This window comes from Lissotriton helveticus, chromosome 2_2 (genome assembly GCF_964261635.1).
Source record: "Lissotriton helveticus chromosome 2_2, aLisHel1.1, whole genome shotgun sequence".
Classification (NCBI taxonomy): Eukaryota; Metazoa; Chordata; class Amphibia; order Caudata; family Salamandridae; genus Lissotriton; species Lissotriton helveticus.
In genome coordinates, this window is record NC_136060.1 from 254,305,154 (window position 1) to 254,331,337 (window position 26,184).

At 47.0% G+C, this 26,184-nt stretch overlaps 1 protein-coding gene across 1 annotated transcript in view; it reads right to left on the reverse strand.

Annotated features, from left to right (window-relative positions):
- Positions 1 to 370: 370 nt before the first annotated feature.
- ZCCHC4 (zinc finger CCHC-type containing 4) overlaps positions 371 to 26,184 on the reverse strand; it is a 374,799-nt gene continuing 348,985 nt past the window's right edge. The window contains exon 13 of the mRNA XM_078678377.1: positions 371 to 635. Coding sequence (XP_078534503.1) covers positions 506 to 635 — 130 coding nt within the window. The 3' untranslated portion in view covers positions 371 to 505. The remainder of the gene's footprint in view (positions 636 to 26,184) is intronic.

Consider the following 26,184-nt stretch of genomic DNA (forward strand, 5'->3'; position numbering starts at 1 on the left):
CTATCCCAGGTGCTGGTGGGAGAAGCGGACTTCTGGCATATGTTGCAGAAATGTGAGCTTGTGTCATACCTTTGGGATGGGAGAATGGAACGTTTTGCAGGATTCTTGGGCTGGTGATTAGTTAAATCAGCTAAGCTTTCCTTGCTGGACTTGATTTCAGTAAAAAAGAGACCCACCCTCATCTTAGGTTCCTTACTCTGCTTCCAAATTGCTGGCAATTGGAAACACTTCCGCTAACCAGAGTGTGGCTAGCATGCTTGAAAAAGGTGTTAAAATGGTATATTATCTATGTGATATTAACTTTGTTTTGCATTCTATTCACTGTGTACCATTATTACTCCCATCTCATGGGGTATGGCAGCTCAGCATGTACAGCTGGTTTTATGCATTTTATTTTTAAAAATCAATAACATGTATTTTAAAAATAACATTTATGAAAATAGATAAATGGCAATCCCATATAGAGAGACGACAATTTATTAATAGAAAAGTGCATAGAATAAGGTCAAGACAGAGTTTTCTTCTTTTTCTTCTTTGTCTTCTTATTAGCGACGACAGTCTGCTTGATTGATTTCCCTTTCATCTTCAAGATTTTTATCTTGTATTTATTCTTCTTGCCCTGATTCTGTTTTACTCTGAAAAATAAAATTTGTGTAAAGCATTATAGGTTTTCACATTGACTATTTTGACCAAAACCCTAACAATCTCTCTGCATTTTGCCATGAAAGCTGTTTTTGAATAGATTGGTGGCTAAATTGTTGTGCTAAGTTCACAATCACTCTATGGCCAGCTATAGCTTGGACACATCAAACATTTGAACTTTTACTGTGACAACAAATGTAAAATGGTTTCAAAATTTGAACACATTACACTGAGGTTAAGAACACAACAATGCGATTGTCATATATTCTCCGCCACACTGTTCAAACAAACCATTGCTCATGTTACAGCAGTTTGCGCCCTCATTTTTGGTAATAGCTCGATCCAGCTTTTCTAAGCCTTCAGTGCTTGGTTAATATATTCAATAACGAATTGGTTTAAAATCCAGTTTTAATTTGCCATCGTCGGTTGAATTGTTTACACAACTCTTCTTAATTTACCGATTCGAAATTACGGTCTGGGGAGTCTCTTCTATCCAGCACCATGATGGCTGAAGCAGCCTCAGTTACCTGAGAAGAAGTGTTGATTTTTTAATATATTTACATTGAAATTTGGCTATCTTCACCCTCCTCGATACAAAAATACAGAATGGTCCCTAATACCATTGAACTGTATGTAGGCTTTTGCCTCATTAGCTTCTGCTTACAGTATATCTAGGAAGACACTAGTTGACTTTGACTTCAACTAGTTAACACAGCATAGAAGAGACTTACTTCTGCTGACTGTACATAAAAGTCAAAACAGTTTTGATAATTGAGCATGTCAGGGAAAATGTATAGAAAGTAATTTTTAAAAATTGAAGTAAGTGCAGTGAAGAGAAGCAGCTAGCAAATTAGAGATGTTAAACCTCTCACAAGTGGAACCACACCATCCATTCATCTCCCTGACTGAGAGTATTTACTTCTGTATATCAGCTCTCAGGTGTGCTGTCTTGGCTATAGTTGGGATTACTAATTGTTTAATAATCCTCATTTTGTTAATTGTGACTGGCTGTGTTTCATTCATAAGTATCAAAAAAATGTCTGCAGGAGATGTGGATCACCGAACCACCTAGAATAGGGAAATATATCTTAGAAAGGGTTGCAAAAATTATATTTCGGTAAACCAGGAAGTAAATAATGTTTTATACTGAGTTTTCATCTATTAGAATGGATAAATAGTTTACTGCTACGTGAATGGAATCTGGATGGATAGACTGAATACCCCCAGATTGAGTACGATAATAAATGTAGATTAAATGTAATCAAAGTTTATTGCCCTGGTAACCCCACCTCTTGATCAATGCCAGACAGTACATTATGTGATGCTTTCTTGAAGTTGAGAGGAAAGTATCCAAACTACTATTTTCATATTACCAAAGATTTAAATACTCATCTACGTCACAGGGACCTAAAGTGCCAGTAAATTAAGACTTTGAATGATATTTGTTTGATTGGTGTAGAATAATGCACATGAATTAACAAGAACGGCGCAAGATGCAATAACACGAACAAGTACAGTTTCCTCCACGAGAAGGCGATGCTGAGTGGCAGCTCTGAATGGTAGCTTGAGAGCTCATGCCCTATTACAATTATGTTGCTATTGCTACACTAATCAATCAATCAATCAAGCATTTATATAGCGCACTACTCACCCGGAGGGTCTCAAGGCGCTGGGGGGAGGGGGGTCCGCTACTGCTCGAACAGCCAGGACTTGAGCTGCTTCCTGAAGGCGAGGTGGTCCTGGGTCAGGCGGAGGTGGGTCGGAAGGGAGTTCCAAGTCTTGGCGGCCAGGTAGGAGAAGGACCTTCTTCCTGTGGTGGCTCTTCGGATGCGGGGGACGGCGGCGAGGGCGTGGCTGGTCGATCGAAGCTGGCGCTTGGGAGCGTAGAAGTTGAGGCGGCTGTTGAGGTATCCTGGGCCTTGGTTGTGTAGGGCTTTGTGTGCGTGGGTGAGGAGCCGGAAGGTGATTATCTTGTTGACCGGGAGCCAATGTAGGTCTCTCAGGTATCCGGAGATGTGGCTGCGGTGGGGGATGTCCAGGATGAGTCGTGCTGAGGTGTTCTGGATCCGCTGGAGTCTCTTCTGGAGTTTGGCGGTGGTTCCGGCGTAGAGGGAGTTGCCGTAGTCCAGACGGCTGGTGACGAGGGCCTGGGTGAACGTCTTCCTGGTCTCGGTGGGGATCCATCGGAAGATCTTACGTAGCATGCGCAGGATGTTGAAGCACGACGAGGAGACGGCGTTGACTTGTCTGGTCATGGAGAGGGAGGAGTCCAGGATGAAGCCCTGGTTGCGAGCGTGGTCTGTGGGTTTGGGTGCGCTGCCCAGGGCGGGGGGCCACCAGGAGTCCTCCCAGGCAGAGGGTGATGATCCCAGGATGAGGACTTCCGTCTTGTCCGAGTTCAGTTTCAGGCGGCTGTTCGACATCCATTTGGCTACGTCTGTCATCCCTTCGTGCAGGTTGGCGGTGACGGGGTCGTTGGTGAGGGAGAGGATCAGCTGGGTGTCGTCGGCGTAGGAGATGATGTTGAGGTTGTGCTGGCGTGCGATGGCTGCGAGGGGGCTCATGTAGACGTTGAAGAGTGTTGGGCTGAGCGAGGAGCCTTGAGGAACGCCGCAGATGACTTCGGTGGCCTCCGATCTGAACGGGGGGAGGCGGACTCTCTGTGTCCTTCCAGCGAGGAAGGAGATGATCCACTCCAGTGCCTTCTCCTGAATTCCGACGTTGCTGAGGCGCTGCACTAGGGTACGGTGGCAGACAGTGTCGAAGGCCGCGGAGAGGTCCAGGAGGATGAGGGCCGCTGTTTCTCCGTTGTCGAGCAGGGCTCGGATGTCATCGGTGGCTGCGATCAGGGCGGTCTCGGTGCTGTGGTTGGCCCGGAAGCCAGACTGCGAGAGGTCGAGGGAGCCGTTCGTCTCGAGGAAGGCGGCCAGTTGCTTGTTGACGGTCTTCTCGATGACTTTTGCCGGAAACGGGAGCAGCGAGATGGGGCGGTAGTTCTTGAGGTCGGTGGGGTCGGCTGATGGTTCCTTAAGTAGAGCGCTGAGTTCGGCGTGCTTCCAGCTCTCCGGGAAAGTGGCTGTGTCGAAGGAGGTGTTGATGATGTCCCGCAGGTGGGGTGCGATGACAGCGTCGGCCTTGTTGAAGACGTGGTGAGGGCAGGGGTCGGTCGGAGATCCGGAGTGGATGGAGTTCATCGTGCGGATGGTGTCTTCGGTGCTGATCGGGGTCCAGGCGCGGAGGGTGGTGGTGGGGAGCGGTGGTTCGGTCGTGGCGTGCGTCGGTTGAGTGCTGAAGCTGTTGTGTATGTCCGCGATCTTGTTGTGGAAGTAGGAGACGAGGGAGTTGCAGAGGTCTTGCGAAGGGGTGATGTCGTTGTTTCCGGCGTTGGGGTTGGAGAGCTCTTTCACGATGTTGAAGAGTTCCTTGCTGTTGTGTGCGTTGTTGTCCAGTCGTTCCTTGAATGCGGTTTTCTTGGTGGCGTGGATCAGTTGGTGGTGTTTTCGGGTGGCGAGCTTGAGGGCAGTCATGTTGTCCGGTGTTGGGTCTCTGCGCCAGGTTTTCTCGAGTGCTCTGCAGTTCTTCTTGGAGCTCTTGAGTTCGTCGTTAAACCATGGGGCTTTCTTGCTGCCGGGTCTGCTCGGCGGGGTCTTCAGAGGGGTGAGGTCGTCTGCGCAGTCGCTGATCCATTTCGTGAGGTTGGTGGCCGCTTGGCTGGGGTTCGTTGTGCTGGTGGGAGCGTTCTTGCTCAGGGAAGTGGCGAGCTGGTCTGCAGTGATCTTGTTCCAGCTTCTGCGGGGGACCTGTTGCTGGTGATGGTGGAACGTGGTCCTTCTGAAGCTGAAGTGGACGCAGCTGTGGTCCGTCCAGTGGAGTCCCGTGGCGTGGCTGAAGGCGATGTCCTTGCTGGAAGAGAAGACCGGGGCGAGTGTGTGTCCGGCGTAGTGGGTGGGGGTGGTCACCAGTTGCTTGAGTCCGAGGTTGGCGAGGTTGTCCAGCAGGATGGTGGTGTTGCGGTCGTTGTTGTTCTCCAGGTGGAAGTTGAGGTCCCCGAGGAGGATGTAGTCGGCGGAGGGGAGGGCGTGTGGGCTGATGAAGTCGGCGATGTCTTCACTGAATTGTGTGCGTGGTCCCGGAGGTCTGTAGATGAGGGTGCCTCTGAGGGTGGTCTTGGGGTTGACGTGGATCTGGAAGTGCAGGTGTTCGGCGGGTGCGAGGGTGTCGTCGGTGTTGGTCGTGATGCGGATGGCGTTCCTGTGGATGATGGCGATGCCTCCTCCTATCTGGTTGATGCGGTCCCTCCGGATGATCTTGTAGCCGTCTGGGATGGCGATGGCGATGTCGGGCGCTGAGGAGGCGTTCATCCAGGTTTCGTGAGGAAGGCGACGTCTGGGGCTGTGGTGTCAAGCAGGTTCCAGAGCTCGACGGCATGTCTGTGGACGGAGCGGGTGTTGAGCAGGATGCACTTCAGGTGGGTGCAGCTGGAGTTCGGTTTGGTGGGTGCTGGTGTGGCGTGGATCCGGTTGCAGGTGAACTTGCAGGAGTGGCAGCTGAAGGGTCCGTGGGTGCGTCTCGGTGTGGCTCGGTAGCAGCCCGGGGTTCGGCCGGTGTTGAGTGCGTTGAGTTCGGTGGCGTCGTAGGTCCGTCGGGTCGGCTTCCATCGGTGGGACCACATCACCTTGGATTATACATCTTTTAACATACTTATGGCTTTAGAGTTGGGCAGAGAACAGACCACAACCGTTTTCCTTAGCACACTGAATATATGGATGTAGTATCTTGCTCTTGCCAAGAAAATGAGGGCAGCAATAGAAACAGATAGAAAATGGTCTATCTTGCTGATCAACTGCCTGTTCAATATATCAATTTACCAAATGTTTTAATAGTTCTAGAAAGTTGTTTTGTTCTTTTTAATGAAAAAATTGAGAGAGACTGAGCTTTGCCACTGCCCTCATGAGATGGTTTATTTCTTTAAAAAAATGTGTTTATCTCTTATCCAACAAAATAATACAAGGAAAAAATATAGTCAGTTAAATAATGCAAAACAGTTTGTGAATTTAAAATCTTTTATAAAAGTAAAGAGCTTCAGTAAAAGTAAGTCTCATCAAAAGCGAAGGAACATCAAAATAATAATTGGTAACTGGAATACCCAAAACACCAATTACTGGAACAAGAAACTAAGTTGTATCTATTCCGTATTTCCCCATAAATAACAACTTAGTGTTTAATGTTGCAGATACATTAGCCTTTTAACAGGCAAACGTTTTTTAGTGAGCTTGTTTTCAGGATTCTTGATTTTTATCTCTCCTGAGCCAACCTCACAAAATATATTCAGTCAGCTAAATCATCAAAATTTTGAAGCCTAGGCATATTTTGGAAAGCCAAATTGTATTTATTTTACGTCTATCATCTATACTTCTTGCATTTTTATACACGTATTGGAAGAAATGCGTCCAGTCTAGATTCCAAGAATGGGAGGATTTTGCAACACTCTACCCCCTACCCCCCCCGTCCCATAACAAAGGCACCACATAAAAAGTAATTCACAAAACGGAGGTAGGTGTAGAATGCCCAGTCTTGTAAGAAAAAATTATGCACATTTGAACAGGATATCATGTAGTGAAAAAAGTGATCCGTTTCCCTCTCAATTCCTGAAATCCTCTTGGGCAAATTCAAGCCATGGGGAAACACCCAAATCTGCAGCGAAGTCATTAATTCTCTCCGCACTGGACAAACAGGCTCTGTAATTGTCACGGTCACCAAAAAGTTCAAAACCAACACCATTTGTGCGAATCCACTCTGGCAGTTATCATTCATCCATAATCCACACATTCTCAAACAAAACAATTACCCTCCTCTCCTCAATCACTACACAACTCAAAAAATAAAAGCCACCATCACATCAACAAAGTATTTACTTCTCACTAACCATTACCGGAGAACAAAACATCAGTTGATAGCTTAAATTGACAATTTCTGTAGCAACACTCGACCCATTCTCAGCAGGTCCTTCCCATCCACAAGTACTGTCTGAGACTCCTAAAACAGTGCACCAATACCAATTAAGAGTGAACATCAGAACAAGCCCTACCATAATCCAAGGACAGAGCCCTTGCAAGACAAAGGCATAGAACTTAAAGCAACAATGGCAAAATTAGATGCACAATCCATGTCAGAAGACAATGAAAGCAGTCATGAGACAGAAAAAGTCCTCCTACACACTGAAAGTTATATAGGATAGAAATAACTGATGTCATCGTCAAAATCTTTAAGACCCTGTCTTCCCCCAAATACAGTTCTAATTTAGTTCATATCCAAAATGCTTGCAGTAACATCCTCAACCATTATATATATAAAAATGATGAAATGAAAGCAAACATCAGACTAACACTATCTGTAAGCAAATAATCAATACAAATCACAAACAGGCACCATGTTTCCCAGATTATTTGTAACTAACCAATCCTGAGCAAGCTCTCATAACCATTGTTACCTCGAGGTTGCACGGCTGCTCTGCTTCACTGAATACCGCGCACAGTAACATTTGAATTTGCTCAAGCACTGACAATTTAGAAATTCGATGATGAGAGCTTTATTGTCAGTAGTCTACAGAACAGGTGGGATTCCTTTCTTTAAACTATAATATTACAAAAGCTGAAATTAAGCCAGGGTATACAAGCAGCATAACCGGTTTCAAAAGTTGCACAGAACAAAAGGTTTCATTTTTGGTTTTGTAATTTGGTTTTCCTAGCTGCTAGGGATAGAGTTGTTTGTCTTGAGACTAAAAACTTTTGTTCTGCAACAAAGACAAAGAGGAAAATGTACTGTCATATCCAGATAATTTAAAAATATGGATCTTTTGTATTTTGCACTCTATTTCTTCTAAGGATTCTTTTACCGTCTTTAATTAAATGTTATGTTTTGAGTGAAGGTAATTTAAGCAGCTTCAATATTTAGTGAAACGAATTTGACATTATTGGGGCTAATGGAATTATCCAGCATGACAACAGGTTCGTTATGAACACTAAGTGCAGTATGAATAAAACACCACCTGGGGTCCTTGCATGGATTTGACTAGCAAGAAACAAACCACACAAGAGGATAATGATAAGAAATAGTACCTGAAAGTGTGCAGTGACAAGAAGAGGTTTCTTGCTGCTACAATGGAGATGTGCTGCTTTATACGTGAAGTGCAAAGCTTACGTTTTTTCTCACAGTGCAAATGGAAGAAGTGAAGCACATTTAACCTGGCACGCATCATATTCTGTGTGTTTTATGTAATACCTTAAATGGCCATGGGTATACCCAGACATGTTACCAACAAAAAAAGAGCGTCCCTGGACCAAGAATAAGGAGGCAGGAACAGTGGAAAGCAAAACACACACAAAAAAATATATATATAGGAGTGACACCTTTTTTGTTTATCAGAGTAGGCATGTAGTTTGTTCCTTCTGATGGATACTTCTGCCTGTGGATTCTTCACCTTTTGAATACCCGCTGCGCCAGCATTCCGCAGGAAGTTTTTTCCTAGCTCTCCCCACGTCGACGTCACAATGGACTGGCTCCGCGCGTGGCACCGCGTGACGTCATTGCAGCCATAAAAGGACCTCGTCAGCGTGCTGACGTCAGTTCCCTTTTTTCTGCACCGTCGACGCAAACGGTTTTTTCAAGGGCTCTCCATTTTCATAGAGAGAAAAACTTATCTGTTTTCTTTCCAGAATGGCTACTTCGAGGAAAACCGTTTTCAAACCTTGTAGGGAGTGTGGCGGGCACATGTCTATTACGGACCCGGATGATGACTGCCTTTGGTGCCTTTCTCCGGACCACGACGTCGAGGAAAAATGAATCCGAAGGAGATCAAGGAACGTGGGGCCAAGTTGTTTATGGCCAAAGCCAAAAAGGAGAAGAGAGGGAGGAAGAGGGCGAAGTCTTCGTCTTCTCACACTTCGAAGTCGAAGAAACACAAGAAGTCCAGGAAAAGACATACCTTGCGTCATCGATCTTCAAAGTCAAGAGTTTCGAGGTCAAGGTCACCGGCGCCAGCTGAACGACCTCGAAAGAAGGACTTCATTTTTCCATCTCCTTCACCTCAAGCGATGCCAGTACCATCTCCAACACCAGCGTCGCCAGCTTCGGATGCTTCATCACAACATGAAGATTCTCCGGCTCCAGAGACTTCGCCGGCGCCTGGTGAGTCCTCTCCAGTCCGTGAGACTTCACCTGTGCGGATGCCGTCTCTGGCTCTGTAGGCTCCTGTTCGGCCTCAGGTGACTCCCCTTCAGGAAGGTACGGATCCTTATCCTCCTTTTCCTGCTTCTGGGGCTGATTCATCGCATTTCCTAAATGCAATGTTTGGCATGTTTGCCGGGGCCTCGACTCCATCCAGCGTGCCTTCCGGCCCCGTGCGTTCTTTGGCTTTCAACCTGGGTGTTCCTCAGTTCTATCCCCAGGCTTCTTTCATGCCATCGACTCCGGCTTGGCATTTCCCGGCACCGAGATCCTCTACTCCGGCCCCATGGACTCCTTCAGCTGCTGAGTTGGCACCGCCTCGAGTTCGATCGACGTCGAAATTCAAGGGCGAGGTTCTTCCATCGACACCGTTGACGTTGTCTCTGGCCCCGCGTATGGCTCCACCGACGCCTTTGCCAAGACAGCGCTCCAGAAGAGAGGCACAGAGGTTAATCGAGGAGGAGGAGTATTTAAGGGATCAGGTGGAAGGTGAATTTGTGGATTCTCTAGATTAATTTGAAGGCCTTCAGGAAGCTAGTGGCCTTGATACTTCCCCTGAGTATACCCTGCCATCTGCTAGTGGAGGTGTTGTTCAAGACATTGCACCATACCATGTGGTGATAAGGAAGGTAGCTGATTTATTGGGCCTTAAACTTCCATCAGCGTAGATTAAGTCAAACATCCTTACAGAGGTTTTAAATAATCCATCTTTGACTTCTGAGCCATTGCTTTTTTTTAACAGAAGCTTTAACAGATCCAATTTTGGAGGTTTGGCAGAAGCCTATATCTGCTCCGGCTGTATCTCGATCTATCTCAAGGAGGTATGGGCCTGCACCTGGAGATCCGGCGTTCTTGTCATCTCACCCGACACCGGAGAGTTTAGTTTTCCACGATTCCTGCTCAAAACAGTCTTCTGGTGCATTTCCTACCATTTTAGGTGATAAGGATTAGAAGGAAAGGGAGCAGGCTGCGAAAAAGGTGTTCTCCTCTGGCAGTATGGCTCTAAAGTCTACAAATGCAACTTGCCTTCTGGGGAGATATATCCATGCATTAATGAACTCTGTTGTTCAATTGGCTCCAAAATTACCTGAGGATCGTCCCAACTTTTTGGAAGTCCTTTAGGATACACAGGCTGCAGCACGTCAGGTGATTCAGCCAGGCATGGACACTGCTGAATCTGTGGCTCGTGTGATGGGATCTTCTGTGGCGACAAGGATACAGGCTTGGCTCAGGTCTTCAGGCTTTTCGGCTGATGTTCAGGCGACTGCTATATCTGCCTTTTGATGGCTCAAAGCTATTTGGTTCGAAGGCAGACTCAGCCGTAGAGTGTTTTAAAGACAGTAGAGCTACTGCAAGAATTCTAGGTCTTCAAGTGCAGTCTATAGGTTATGGCTACAAAAGATATCTTGGCTTTGGAAGATCTCCATCCTTTCGTAGCTGCCAACAATCTCAGCAGAGCCAACAGCAGAATCCTTTGTACAAATCGTACAAATCGTACAATTTACAATCGTAAAAGAGGCCTTAGAGGTGCAAGTTGTCAACCATCCTCTTCCTCCTCCTTAACCTCCCCTCCCGCCACCGTTGGTTCTACAGGAAAGCAGTTCTAGATCCCCCATCTTAGAACATGTTTGTCAGGTTGGAGGTCAGGTGACCCACTTTCTACAAGATTGGAGACTGATCATGTCCGATCGTTGTGTCTTAAATCTTGTAGAGAATGGGTACGCCCTCCCCTTTTTGGAGTTTCCTCCTACTTACCCTCCTCGCCAGGGTGGGTGTTCAGAGGACCATTTACTGCTTTTAGAGCAGGAGGTTCTCATTTTGCTGCAAAAAGGTGCAATAGATGTGGTTCCAGAGCAGGAGAGGGGTCAGGGTTGCTACTCCCGGTATTTCCTGATCCCCAAAAAGGACGGTCGTTTAAGGCCAATCCTGGATCTTAGGATTTTGAACCTTTACCTCAAGCAGGAGAAGTTCAAAATGTTGACCTTGGCTCAGGTTCTTCTTGCACTGCAACAGGAAGACTGGATGGTGTCCATTGATCTGCAGGATGCGTATTTTCATCTTCCCATCCTGAAGTCGCATCAGAAGTACCTTTGGTTCACGGTAGGGTTGCAGCACTACCAGTTTGCGGTCCTTCCGTTTGGTCTTACTTCCACACCTCGAGGCTTTACAAAGGTGATGGCAGTGGTAGCGGCTCATCTCAGAAGGTTAGGGGTGCCTGTCTTCCCCTACCTGGACGACTGGCTTCTCAAAGCGGAGTCTCCAGAGTTGGTTTTGCGCCACTTGCAAGTGGCAACTCACCTGTTGTTCAATATGGGTTTTTCAATAAATGTACCCAAGTCTCACCTGGTGCCTTCTCAGCACAGCCTGTTCATAGGGGCAATACTGGACACTACTGTGTGTCGAGCTTTCCCGTCTCCGCAGAGGATTCTCGACATTCAGGAAATGATTCCTTTATTTTACAAAGGAGCGGGGAAAGCCCTTTCAGTCTCCTCCGCCAGTGGCCACAGTGATCACGGATGCCTCCACTCTAGGGTGGGGTGGTCATCTGGGGGATCTGGAGGTCAAAGGTCTTTGGTCTCCAGAGGAAAGGTTGCTTCATATCAATCTGCTAGAATTGCTTGCGATACGTTTGGCACTGAAGGCTTTTCTCCCTTCCCTTCGCGGACAGTCGGTTCAGATCCTAACGGACAACACTACTGCAATGTGGTACATCAACAAGCAGGGAGGTGTAAGGTCGTTTCGTCTCTGCAGAGAGGCTCTGCGACTCTGGTCCTGAGTTCAGGGCCAAAGGATTTGTGTCTTTGCAAATCATCTGGCCGGTGTGCTAAATGTTCGTCTCAGTCAGCGTTACTCAGACGATCACAAGTGGCGGCTTCATCCGGAGGTGGTCAATCGCACCTTTCAGATGTGGGGGTCTCCTCGGTTTGACCTGCTTGCCACTCAGGAGAATGTGCACTGTCCGTTGTTCTGCAGTCTCCAGTGTCCGAATCAGGGAGCGTTGGGGGACGCGTTTCAGATAGATTGGAGCTCGCACCTCCTTTACGCGTTTCCTCCCATACCCTTGATTCCTCGGGTTCTGAGGTAGATTCACCAAGACCGGGGCCAAGTTATAGTAATCGCCCCGGATTGCCCAAGAAGGGTGTGGTATACAGACCTCCTCCACCTCTCGTCGCACCCTGCGCTCCGTCTCCCTCTCAGGGCAGACCTCCTCTCGCAGTTGCAGGGGCAGGTTCTACACCCCCACCTCCAGAGCTTACATCTTCATGCCTAGAGATTGAACGGGGCAACCTGAGTTCTTTCTCTCTCCCGCCAGATATAGTGGATGTTATTTTACTGTCCAGGCGACACTCCACTAAGTCTGTATACTCTTCCCATTGGTCCAGATTTGTTAAGTGGTGTGGAGAAAGAGACATTGACCCTCTTAAGGCATGTTTGTCTAATATTTTGGAGTTTTCTCTTTCTTTGGCACAGCAAGGTTGTGCTGTGGCTACTGTCAAAGGCTATTTATCGGCTTTGTCTGCCTTTATATGTTTGCCGGACCAGCCGTCTTTATTTAAGTCCTTTGTCATGAGGCTCATTAATTGTCTTACAAATAAGTTCCCTCCATCTCCTTTCATTATGCCTCAGTGGGATCTGAATCTAGTCCTTACTTTTTGAGCCTCTTCAATCTTGCCCATTCTTGTCCGTTGAGGCTTCTTACTTTTAAGATGGTTTTCGTGGTTGCCATTACCTCGGCTAGGAGGATAAGTGAGCTTCAAGCACTTAGCTCCAAACCTCCTTTCCTAACCATTCATGCAGATAATTTGGTTCTAAGGACCAGGGCTGCTTTCATTCCCAAGGTGGTTACCCCTTTTCACATGGGACATTCTATTACGTTGCCCACTTTCTATCCTCCCCCTCATCCTTACAAGGAGGATGAGAGACAGCATCGGTTGGACCCTAAAAGAGCTATCAGCTTTTATTTGGATCGGACTAATGATCTAAGATTGGACGATCAGCTCTTTGTGGGCTATGTTGGAAAAATGAAAGGCAAGGCTGTGCACAAGAGGACGCTTTCCAGGTGGATTATCTTGTGCATCAAGATTTTCTACGCCCTGGCCAAGAAGGACCAACCAGAAGGTAAAAGGGCTCATTCTACAAGAGCTACGTCTACTTCTTTTGCATTGTCTAGAGGTGTTCTTTTTTCTTGATATATGTAAAGCAGCAACTTGAGCCTCCCTCCACACCTTTGCGAAGCATTACTGCTTGGATTCCGAGGTTAGGATGGCCATTTTCCTCGCTCTGTTTTACAGGATTTTGGGGTTTAGTCAGGTGGACACCCTCCTCCAGGAGAGGTACGGCTTTGGGAACCTATTCAAAAGGTGAGGAATCCACAGGCAGAAGTATCCATCAGAAGAACACGTTACTTACCTTCAGTAATGCTTTTTCTGGTGGATACAATATCTGCCTGTGGATTCCTCACGCTCCCAATCACCTCCACGTTGTCCACCTGTTTTTACCCCCCCCAAAAAAAGTGTTGATTTTAATCATGTTGTTATCTTAATGATGAGAAATGCTTTTCGATTGCTATTTCTCTTTATCTTTAATGATATATATATATATTTGAGATATCATGTATGTATTTGAAAATGTGTCTGACCGCTCGGTTGCCTCGGTGCACGGAAAAAATGGGTGGAACTGAAGTCAGTACGCCGACGAGGTCCTTTTATGGCTACAATGACGTCACACGGTGCCGTGTGCGGAGCCAGTCCATTGTGACGTCGGCGTGGGGAGAGCTAGGAAAACATTTCCTACGGAAAGCTGCCGCCAGGGGGTATTCAAAAAGTGAGGAATCCACAAATAGATATTGTATCCACCAGAAAAAGCGTTTCCGAAGGTAAGTAACTTGTTCTTTTGTGTTTATACCCAGACATGTGCCCTTGCTAGCTGTGCAACATGAACCACGCCATGATATACTGACAAGGCCTAAGAAGGCAGACATCAGTCTGGGGTTGGTGGTGTTCCCTTCTGGAGGGGGGCTCTCCTAGCAGTTCGGAATGGACTGTGAGGAGCAGGGTGAGTACTGATTTGCATAATGTAGGCCACCGTCTAGAGTGGTTTAGAGGGCTAAAAACAATGGGTTGGATTGCTAGCCAGAATAATTACTAGTTGCTTAGAATCTTTACAAGTATTCCTCCCATCATATTTTATGTGTCTATGTAACACCCCAAGTAGCCCAGATGTGGGTCCCTTGCTCATTGTACTACAGGATCCAAGCTATTCAAGTTCAAGTTCAAAGATTTGTATAGCGCACTACTCACCCAGAGGGTCTCAAGGCGCTTGAGGGAGGGGGGTGCTTTACTTATCGAATAACCAAGTTTTTAGTTGCTTTCTGAAGGAGAGGTGGTTCTGTGAAAGGCAGAGGTGGGTGGGGAGAGAGTTCCAGGTTTTGGCCGCTAAGTAGGAGAAGGATCTTCCCCCCATGGTGGATTTATGGATGCGCGGAATTGCGGCGAGGGCTTGGTTGGACGATCGTAGTTGGCGGGAGGGGGTGTAGAAGGACAGTCGCGTGTTGAGGCATTCGGGTCCTAGGTTGTAGAGGGCTTTGTGTACGTGGGTGAGGAGACGGAATGTTATTCTCTTGTTGACGGGGAGCCAATGGAGGTCTTTCAGGTGGCCGGAAATGTGAGCTTGCCGAGGGATGTCCAATATGAGTCTGGCTGAGGCGTTTTGGATGCGTTGGAGTTTTTTCTGTAGTTTGGCTGTGGTTCCGGCGTAGAGGGTGTTTCCGTAGTCCAGTCGGCTGGTGACCAGTGCGTGGGTGACGTCTTTCTTGTTTCGATGGGGATCCAACTGAAGATTTTTTTGAGCATGCGAAGTATGTTGAAGCATGATGATGAGACGGCGTTGGCTTGTCTGGTCATCGAGAGGGAGGAGTCCAGAATGAAGCCCAGGTTACGTGCGTGATCCGTAGGTATGGGTGCGATTCCCAGGGCCGGTGGCCACCATGAGTCGTCCCAGGCAGAGGGGGGTGACCCTAGGATGAGGACTTCCGTTTTGTCCGAATTTAGTTTTAAACGGCTGTTCTTCATCCACTTGGCTACTTCTATCATTCCTTCGTGTAAGTTGGTTTTGGCGGTGTTTGGGTCATTGGTGAGGGAGAGGATCAGCTGGGTATCGTCTGCGTATGAGATGATGTTGAGGTTGTGTTGGCGCGCGATGGATGCGAGGGGACTCATGTATACGTTGAAGGGGGTGGGACTGAGTGATGATCCTTGTGGTACGCCGCAGATAACTTCATTGGCCTCTGATCTAAAAGGGGGTAGGCGGACTCTTTGGGTTCTTCCAGCGAGGAACGAGATGATCCAGTCCAATGCTTTTCCTTGTATTCCGACGTTGCTGAGGCGAAGGCTGCGGAGAGGTCAAGTAGGATGAGGGCGGCTGTTTCTCCGTTGTCCTGTAGAGTTCGAATGTCGTATGTTGCTGCGATGAGGGCTGTTTCGGTGCTGTGTTTGGCTTGGAAGCCGGACTGTGAGGGGTCGAGGGATTTGATGGATTCAAGGAAGGCGGCGAGCTGACTATTGACGGCTTTCTCATTGACTTTGGCAGGGAATGGGAGGAGCGAGATGGGGCGGTAGTTCTTAAGTTCAGTGGGGTCTGCTGTGGGTTTCTTCAGAAGGGCGCTGAGTTCGGCATGTTTCCATCTTTCCGGGAAGGTAGTGGAGTTAAAGGAGCAGTTGATGACATCGCGAAGGTGGGGTGCGATGATGGAGTCTGCTTTGTTGAAAATGTGGTGGGGACATGGGTCGGTTGGCAATCCTGAGTGGATAGAGTTCATCAAGCGGATGGTGTCTTCGGTGGTGATTGGGTTCCAGGCGCAAAGGTTGTTAGAGAGCGATTTTGGTTCGGAGGTGGGTGGAGTGGACTGGTCTTCGGACTGGTTTTCAAAGCTGTTATGTATGTCGGCGATTTTGTTGTGGAAGAATGAGGATAGAGAGTCGCAGAGGTCTTGGGAGGGAGTGATGTCGTTGTTGCCGGCGGTGGGGTTGGTAAATTCTTTGACGCTGTTGAATAGTTCCTTGCTGTTTTGGGCGTTGTTGTCAAGTCGATCCTTGAAAGCTGATTTCTTGGTGGATCGGATCAGTTGGTGGTGTTTGCGGATGGCGTTCTTGAAGGTGGCCAGGTTGTCCGTGGTTGGGTTTTTTCTCCAGGCTTTCTCAAGAGTACGACAGAACTTCTTGGATTTCTTAAGGTCATCGTTGAACCAGGGGGCTTTTTTGCTACCTTGTTTGATTAGATGGTTTTTCATGGGTGCTAGTTCGTCGGCGCTGTGGGTGATCCATTGTGTGAGGTTGGTCGCTGCTTGGTTTGGGTCCGATGATTTGGCAGGAGGGTTTTGGTGAAGTGATGTGAAGAGCTGGTCGGTGGTGATTTTGTTCCAATTTCTTCGAGGAATAGGTTGTGGGGGGTTGTGGGTCGTGGTCTTTTTGTAGTTGAAGTGAACGCAGCTGTGGTCCGTCCAATGGAGAGCTGTGGTGTGATCGAAGGAGATGTGCTTGCTGGAGGTGAAGATAGGGTCGAGCGTGTGTCCGGCTAAGTGGGTGGGGGTGTCAACAAGTTGTTTGAGTCCGAGATTGGCCAGGTTGTCCAGAAGGGTGGTGGTGTTGCTGTCGTTTTTCTTTTCCAGGTGGAAGTTGAGGTCTCCCAGTAGAATGTAGTTCTCGGAGGTGAGGGCATGTGGGCTGATGAAGTCAGTGATGTTTTCGCTGAATTGTGTGCGGGGTCCCGGTGGTCTGTAGATGAGGGTGCCTCTGAGTGTGGTCTTGGGGTCGGTGTGGATCTGGAAGTGAAGGTGTTCGGCGGTAGTGAGGTTATCGTCAGAACTGGTTGTGATGCGGATGGTGTTCTTATGGACGATGGCGATGCCTCCTCCTTTTTGGTTGGTGCGATCTTTTCGGATGATCTTGTAGGCGTCCGGGATGGCTATAGCGATGTCGGGCGCTGATGAGGCGTTCATCCAGGTTTCTGTAAGGAAGGCGACGTCCGGCGATGTGGTGTCGAGTAGGTTCCAGAGTTCAATGGAGTGTCAGTGGATCGAGCGGGTGTTGAGAAGGATGCACTTGAGGTGGTTAGTGTCGGAGTTCTGTTTGGAGTTTGTGGATTTGGTGGGGATCTTGATGCAGTCGAACTTGCAGGAGTGGCAGGTGAAAGGTCCATGGGTGTGTCCTGGGGCATACACAAGCAAAAGAGGGAATTGAAGCATAGAATGTCAGCACCAGTCTAACAAGTTCCCTATCTATATTGGTAAGAGAAAGGTGCAAAAGGGCTGAGAGTACAATTCCCTATACTCCCTCAAAATAAGGGCGGGTTCAAAGAACCAGACCCTCAACAATTCAACAATACATATTAGCCCAGCACACTTAGAAAACAATTTGTTACAAATGGTTAAATCAAAAGCAGTTTTTTTTCAATTTCACGAAAAAGTCGATGTTTTCAGTTTTCAGTAATTCTTTATTGTTCAATCTTTTAAAAGCTTTTGGACAGCATCACTTTTGGAACCGCCAACGCGTTTCGTCCCATCCAGGGACTTCTTCAGAGCTTGAACAATTCGTATAGTCTACACTGGTTGTCAATTTCTTATGAATTCTGGTTGATAGTATCTTGTAAATCCTCAACGGTAATGATCTATTAAAGAAGAGAATTTTCTAGTCAGAGACCCTTTATATATTCACGGTTGCTGATTATTCAAACTCCACTTTTGGTCCTTTATTCATGTAGTATCACCCTCGTGGTGATTCCTGGTTGGAGCCGAGACTACCGAAGGACCCTTTCCGGACCCGAACTATCATATCCGGGTCGTTACCTCTTCAAATTGACCACTCTATGAATGAATATGATGTCCTACTACATGAATAAAGGACCAAAAGTGGAGTTTGAATAATCAGCAACCGTGAATATATAAAGGGTCTCTGACTAGAAAATTCTCTTCTTTAATAGATCATTACCGTTGAGGATTTACAAGATACTATCAACCAGAATTCATAAGAAATTGACAACCAGTGTAGACTATACGAATTGTTCAAGCCCTGAAGAAGTCCCTGGATGGGACGAAACGCGTTGGCGGTTCCAAAAGTGATGCTGTCCAAAAGCTTTTAAAAGATTGAACAATAAAGAATTACTGAAAACTGAAAACATCGACTTTTTCGTGAAATTGAAAAAAAACTGCTTTTGATTTAACCATTTGTAACAAATTGTTTTCTAAGTGTTATGGGCTAATATGTATTGTGTGTGTCCTGGGGCAGCTTGGTAGCATTGTGGAGTGAGGCCGGGGTTAAGGGCTGAGAGGGTTGCGTCGTCGTATGTTAATCGGGTTGGATGGGTTTTGCGGGGGCCAGGGGGTCTGGCGCTGGGCGCGGTCCAGGCGTAGACGGGCGTACCTTTGGCGCGAAAGGGGCGCGTCCGCTGCGCGTGGACGCTGCGCGCAAATGCATCTGTCATAAGAGGATGGTGGAGGGGGGCGGAGCGAGGGAGGGGCAGCTGGGAGGCGGGAGCGGGGTGGAGAGTCGGGCTGGGAAGGCACAATAACAACAACAAAATGGCAGCAAGCCAAAAAGCGAAGCAGGACGAGTTTGGGGCACAAAGCCTCAGCAAACGAACAAATGGGCAAGCAGTACTGGCACAATCAGGCACCAACAGCGCAATCAGGCAAGCGAGCAGCACACAATGCAAAATAAATTAAATATCAATCTACTAGTCCAGCGCCACGAAAACTCTACAGTCAGTCACAGATAGATAGGCGGTCTGGCAGTATAGCGCTACGATGGTAGTTTAGGCAGGCACAAATACTTCAGTGGTCTGGCAATGTAGCGCTACGATACCACAGGTAGGAGCACGGAGCAGCGTGGGGAGCGACCGCTTCTGAACCGAACCTGAACTATTCCTCACCGACAAGACCAAAACAAGTCTTGTGTTGCTTCTACTCCCTTCTGGAGGGGGCCTCGTCTGACAGTTTGAGCTGCACTGTTTCCAAGAGGAGCAGGGTTGGTAAGTACTGATTTGAATAAGACAGAGTGTTTAAAGTAGCACATTGGGCATGGAGTCTGAATATTAGCAAGAATGATTTCCATGGGGTTTAGACTATTTACAAGCATTCTTCCATTCACCTTGTGCGTGTTTGAATGCAATCTAGAACACTAGAGAGAAGGAACATACTGTAAAATGTGCTTTTCTAAAGAAGGGCATTGAATTTAGTCTTTGTAGGCTGAGCAAAGTCAACTGAATGGATTGTGCCAATGCGGTTTTGGTTTGAGAAAAGACTACGGCCCAACCATACACAGCACATTAAATTGTATCTGCTTTGCAAGCTGAAGGGAGTGAATTTGCATCAAAAGTGATGAAGAGGCATGGTCACACTATGGTGTTCTACAAAGTATCTGAGCTGCAGAATACTAGGAAATTGGACGTTTAGCCAGCAGAACATTTGAAGGTATAGATATGCAGGTCTCTTTCAATGTTACATACCTCCATTGACCCAGAGGTGCCGGTGTTCCTGCTCTCCATTTGCTGACAGTCCAGACCTCTTACACTATATTTTAGCATTCTTTCAATGGGGTGTAAAGTCGCAAAAGAAAATATATTATTTGTACATATAAGCAATGACTTCATTGTACTGATATCAGAACCCCGGACTATGCATGCAATGCGTGTTTGCTGTATTTCAGCTTATTGTAGGCAGAAGCCAGAACACAGATCCTACTTTTCTCAACGTAATAACACATTAGCTCGCTATTGCACCTTGTTCTTCTTTTTATGTAATAATGCAGGTTCTCTTTCTGATGCATACTTATGAAGGCAGATTCCTTCGAATATTCCCTGGAGCCAGATCTGGTGAATTTTGGTAGCAGTAGTGTTGTGTGGCTCCACATTGGCTCCTACCAGCCTGGCAGTCACAAAGAAGAGACACTTATAAGCAGCATCCCTGCACTGTCAATTCCCTTGTTTCCACGCCTTTCAACGTAGATACAGAGCTCCGCTCCCGAGTCTCTTGAGTATTCTGACAACTTCCAAACTTTTCAGTGTTCTAAGAGAGGATGCACCGACGAAAAAACACATATTTCATGTTGTTCCGCAACTATAGGAAGCAGATGTCTGTCACAGATCTGCACTAGGCGGACGGTAACGGTGGTGGGAGATAAAAGCATGGGCGCTGAGCGGCCGCGCAGCGGGCTTGCCGAAGGCGTGCCAAAGGCAAGCCCATCAGCGCCCGACCGGCCCCAGGAGCCAGGATTTCTGCTGGTTTTGACAAAGATTCACGCTCCTGCACCTCAAAACAGGTAAAAGGTTGGATGGGCGCACCCCTGAGTAAGTGCCTACATCATATGTTGCCCGATAGCAATTCTAGCCACTGTCCCCACTGCTTATTTGGATTTTGCCAGAGGGTTAGCCCTCTTACAGTCATCAATCACAATATGGGGCTCAAAATGTTTTTACTTAATTGTCGATCCATGCAGAAGCATGCCTTAGAAATTCACCTACTGCTTAAGGAAGAAAGCTCAGAGGTGCTGTTTCTAACAGAAACCTGGCTTAACAATGAGGCTAACTTCTCAATTGTCCAAGCACTCCCGTCTGGCTATGTTATTCAGAGGCTCGACAGGGGCACAGGAAGGGGTCTTGCGATTATTCATAAAATTGAATTTGACTGTTGCACCACCGCAAGCCCGCTAACCTATTGCGAAAGCCTTGCCTTCGCAATTTGTATATCCCAAGTCTGCACATTTTCCGGGATTCTGATCTATGGACCCCCAGAAACCCTTAATCAATTTAATAAAGAGCTTGAGACAGCAGCCAATCTGGTTAGTGCTAACTTCACGCTGCTTGGGGACCTAAATCTCCATTTTGAGAATGTCCTACAATCAGATGTACGCGACCTAACTGATGAGCTATCCGTATTCCAACATACCCAAAAAGTAGCTGGCCCGACCCACACTAAAGGCCACGTACTGGACCCCATTTTCTCCAATTTGGAGAATCTTTTAGTTAGAGCCCCCGTTAGGCTGCCGTGGTCGGACCATTTTTTAATTCCTTTTACTTGGATTCCGCAAGCTATTTCCACAGTGACCATGGGAAGTAGGAAATGCTCACATACATGGTCTAAATTACCAATTGAATCATGGGTAACTACCCTGGAAAATTTCAGACCCGCCACCTACCCTGATCCTGTCATTGCGTACAACACATTTAACAAATGGGTGGAATCCTCACTGAATTCTGTACTTCCTAATAAAAGAACATTTAACAAGGCAGAAACGAAACGTTATCCGTGGTATACCCTGAAACTTCGTGAACTTAAGAAGGTTTGCAAGAGAGCTGAAAGGAAATGGAGGAAGGACTTTTCTGCCAGTCATAAACAAACTTATAGAGAGGCCATAAAAACCTATAAAACTGAAATTCAATTGGCTCAAACTCTATGCTACGGAGAGAGAATTCTAGCAGCTGCAAATTTCCCTTGCAAAATCTTTTGCATTGCTAAGGCCTTACTTACCATCCCCTCCACCCCTACTGTATCAGAAGATACTTTTGCGTGATTTAACGCCATTGCATATTTCTTCTCCAGTAAAATCCAAACCATTTATTCCTCCTTCCCTCAAATAACATCTCAACTACATATTGGAGAGCAGGAGAACTTCGACAAAGGGAGAGTTGGCCTAATTGAGGAAATCCCTCCACTTAACCCATCCATGTTGCTAGACATCATGAGTAAATTGAAATCTGGCTCCCCCACTGACCCTGCCCCTCCTAACATCTTAAATTTGGCCTCTAATACTCTTTCTCCAGTAATCCTTGACCTGATTAATGCCTCTTCTTCCTCAGGGACGGTCCCGCCTCTGTGGAACCCGGCTATGGTTAAAGCCTTACTGAAAAAAACAACTCTGTACTCGGTAGTCTGGAGTAATTACCGCCCCATCTCCCTGCTGCCAGCTATCTGCAAGATCGCTGAGAAATATGTGAACTTGGTACTGTCTGCCTTCTTGGAGAGTAATAACCATCTCCATCCCTCCCAGATGGGTTTTAGACCTAAACAGGGCACCAAGACGGCTCTTCTGTTGGTAGGGGAAGAGTTTAGAAAAATCCTAGACGCTGGAGGCTGCGCGGCCTTCGTTACGGTCAACCACCGGCTGTTGTTAAAAAGGCTAAGTGAGGTGGGAATTGCTGGGACCATGCTCAATTGGCTGCAGTCGTTTTTAGAAGACTGATCCTTCAAAGTTCTTGAAGAAGGCATTTCCTCAAAGCCCATACCTCTTAACTGTGGGGTCCCCCAGGGGTCTTCCCTGAGCCCCACACTTTTTAATGTTTATTTGAGGCCCCTGGCGGAGGTGGTGCTACCTTTGCGATCCAGATCGTCATGTATGCTGATGACACCCAGTTGGTTGTTTCTTTCAACAATGGGATGCTTCCAGCTCTGGTCTTGCCCTTTGTCTGGACAAAGTATCAAGGTAGATGGAAGATTTGTTTTTGAAACTCAACGGATCAAAAACGGAACTAATGCTCCTAGGGAATAAAGAAAAGACAAATCTTGGGCTACTCTGGCCTAGCTCTTTTGGTCCTGCCCGCTCCCCTAAAGTCAAAAGTCTGGGTGTTTGGCTCGACCGGAACCTTGATTTTCAAGAGCAAGGGCAAAAAGTAGCTACAAGCTGCTTCGGGATTCTACAAATGGTCTGTAAAGTGCTCCCACTACTCCCTTTTCCAGCAAGAAGAGTCCTAGTTCAGGCTCTCATCCTGTCCCATCTTGACTATGCTAATGCACTTTATCTTGGAGCTCCTTACTCCTCGATACGAAAGTTACAAGTTGTTCAAAACTGCGGGGTGCGTATGCTCATGAACATCCCAAAGCATTCTTCAGCTAAACCAGCTTTGGCATCTCTACACTGGCTCCCCATCCGTGAGCGCATTCAGTTTAAGGCATTATGCATAGCCCACATGGCACTTGCAGGTAAAGGATCCTTGGCTATTCAGTCCCTTATCCATCTGTATCGCCCAAAGAGAGCCTTAAGGTTGGAAACTAAATGTTTACTGTCAACAACAAGAATAAAGAGAGCACGAAGTGGGGGAGCCTCCTTTCTCATAATATGGCTAAAATCTGGAACAGTCTGCCTTTGCAGATCCATGCTCAACCTAACTACCTCATCTTCCGGAGACAGATTAAAACACTACTTTTCCCTAAATGAATGGGTCACAGCTCAGTGTGTTAGCAGACATTAGCGCGGGGATGCCTATGGGTAACCAGGTGCTTTAGAAATCCTGTTTTCTTCTTCCTCTTCACTTCTTTGGTGTCTGGGCTCAGGACACAACTCCAAGTCATGTGATAAATGCACATTTATGCACCCTTCGATGATTCAGGACCAGGGGGCGAAGCTGATTGTTGCCGAACACACCGAGTCACAGCCGTTGCATAGGCCCCACCCCAAGTCAACCAAATCAGGGGTTCGGAACTCGTCCTGGTAATGGGGACTTTCCCATGACCCTTCCATTTCCCAATTGAAGCACCCAGATACGTCAAATCCTAAACAAGAAACAAAATGTGTGCCAATCACATCCCACCACTCTGACTCCAAGAAGGTGTGGGGACATCAAGATGTGAGTTGCACTCTGTCAAGTTCGCCGGTCACGGAGCTGATTCCTCAACTGATTCTTGAGTTTCCCAGGCCGTTATCAAACCTGCAACAGATTGAGCCTTTCTTGCTCCCTCCAGCACGTCTGAGCCCCAGAGACCCGCGGGGCCTCCAGGAAGGTTACAGCCAGCGGGTCCCTCCCCGGATCATCTGTCACATGGAGACCAATTGCCAGGCCCGTAGACTCTGGTGCAGACTTCTACTCCAGCCCCATAATCCACGCAGGTTCTGGTCAGCTTTGCCAGATCATGATCCGATGTCCATGTGGTCGTGAACTGTCGTCGGCCTGACCGATGACATGCTATGAAATCACAAAAGTGCAACAAGTTATCATGCAACCTGACTCTATCCCTGTGCCTCCACAATGTCAGAACTATCAGACGAGGCTCCATTATATCTTTGGTTTTGAGTTTTACCCTGGGCCACAGCATGGTGCACACCAGGATGTTGATGAAGATGATGATGATGATGATGGGGGACGGGGGGGCTTGCTCCCTTCTCATTACACTGATGCTTTGTACCAGTGGGCTGGACACCTCTCTTGATAAAAAAACTTGGCTCGCCACCTAGGTGAAGAAAGTGCCTTATTCTCAGTGGTGGCTTGGAGGGCAGCCGAGATGCTAGAGCTACAGCTGTCCACTGTGAATACTAAAAATATTGTTTTGACAGGAATCCTGCAGTCGGGACAGGAACATCTGGGCACTTACTTCCATTTTTTTATGTGCTCACAGGAATTCCGATGACTACCTGATTGAAATCATGTTCTTGCTCACCTGTGAAGAGGCAGGTGGCCAAACATAACAGACCAGCTACTGATGACTCGGATTTTCTCACGAAGCACCCCACTCCAGAGAGCTTTATTGTACAGGCCTCGACCAGTAAAGTGAATCTGAATTTATTTCCCACCATTAGTCCTGATAGAGAACTTTAAGTGATTGATGTATTTTGTAAACTTATGTTTTTGTTCAGCCGGTATAGCATTGTGGTCTGTAAACGCATTCAGTCTGTAGGGTTGATACACCCGTGCACTTTGGGACATGGACCGCAAGATATTGCCAGCAGTCTAGAAGATCCTCGGGCTTCTTTGGCCCACGCGATAGATGATGAGCACAACGCTGCCAAATATGTTATTGATACAGGGTTGGATACCACAGATTGCTTTGGCAAGGCAGTTAGCAGTGTGATCCTTTGTCAACATACCTGGATGAGGGCCATTGGGTTCTCCGGTGAGGTACAGGCTACACTAATGGACATGCCATGTTATGAGTCCTGTCACTTCGGTGAGAATATGGACTCTGCCTTGGAATACTTTAAAGATAGTACAGCAACAGTATCTTCCTCTTCCTTGGAGCTGTTGGCACCTGTCAAAAATTTCTACCATATTTTGAAAGCTAGAAGCTATTACAGGGGCTGGTGTAGAGACACCCTTTCCAACCAGTGACACAACAGATAGCCCAGTCCTTTTGGGGGTACGGTCATGGATCTGGCAGACAACGTATGGGTCAGTATGGGCATCAGTCTCCCTCCGCTACAATAACCAACAAACCGCTTCAGATTTCTCTCAGCTGTGCATTCTCAAACAGTGGAAGGCGGGATCTGGTACTTCCTTCAAAGTTGATGATGCATCACATTCGAAAGATGGGTTTACAAATTATTGGAAAAGGTTGTGACCTACCCCTGTCTTTCCTCCCCACCCAATATACTCCCACACCAGAATAGAAAAGAGCATCTGTTCCTCCTACTACAGGAGATATGATTGTTGATTGTTGTACTGATTGCAGCAAAGGTGACTATGAATATTTGCGTGATAGAAAGCGAGGTTATTGATCAGACAGAAATTATAGTCTTTAAAATGAGTGGCCCCCTCAAGGAGGTTTGGAAAGGGGCTCTGCTCTATCGACCTCCTGGGACTAAAGGAGAGTTTCCTAACACTCTACTAGAAACCATTGCCCCCCACGCACTGACTGCGGACAAGTTTCTGTTATTGGGTGATTTTAACTACCATGCACATGACCAGTCAGATACTGAAACAGAAAAGCTAATCTCCACCATGAGCACTCTTAATCTTAGTCAAAGGATCAAGGGTCCAACCCACTGTGCTGGACACACATTGGACCTCTTACTTACCAACTCCTCCAATGTCTGGACAGACCCCCCTATTCCGCTACTGTGGACCGACCATTACCTAGTGAAATTCACCATGAACGGCTGTGTGTCGGGACCGTCCAGTAAGGCCAATTTAAAAATGTGTAGAACCCTGAAAAAGATCACTCTTGCCTCTTTTTCGAATACATTTCAGAAAAACCCCATAGACCTGATGGGAAATGTTAATCTAGCAGCAATACACCTAGAGTCAGCGATTGGTAAGGTACTGGATAATATCGCCCCCCTACGCATGGTCAAGTGCAGGGAGAAGCCATCACCCTGGTTCACGGAACAGCTAAAAGAAACCAAGGCCATTACAAGAACCGCTGAAAAAATGGCGGAAAAGTAAGGACGCTACCGATCGAAAGACCTATCAAACTCTGCATACCAACTATATGAGGGAAATAAGATCAGCTAAGAGGGTGTACTTAGCAGAGCGTATAATTAAAGCTGAAAACTCGTCGAAAGAGCTTCATCATATCTTAAAAGAATTTACTTCCTCAAAAAATCCATCATCTACTCC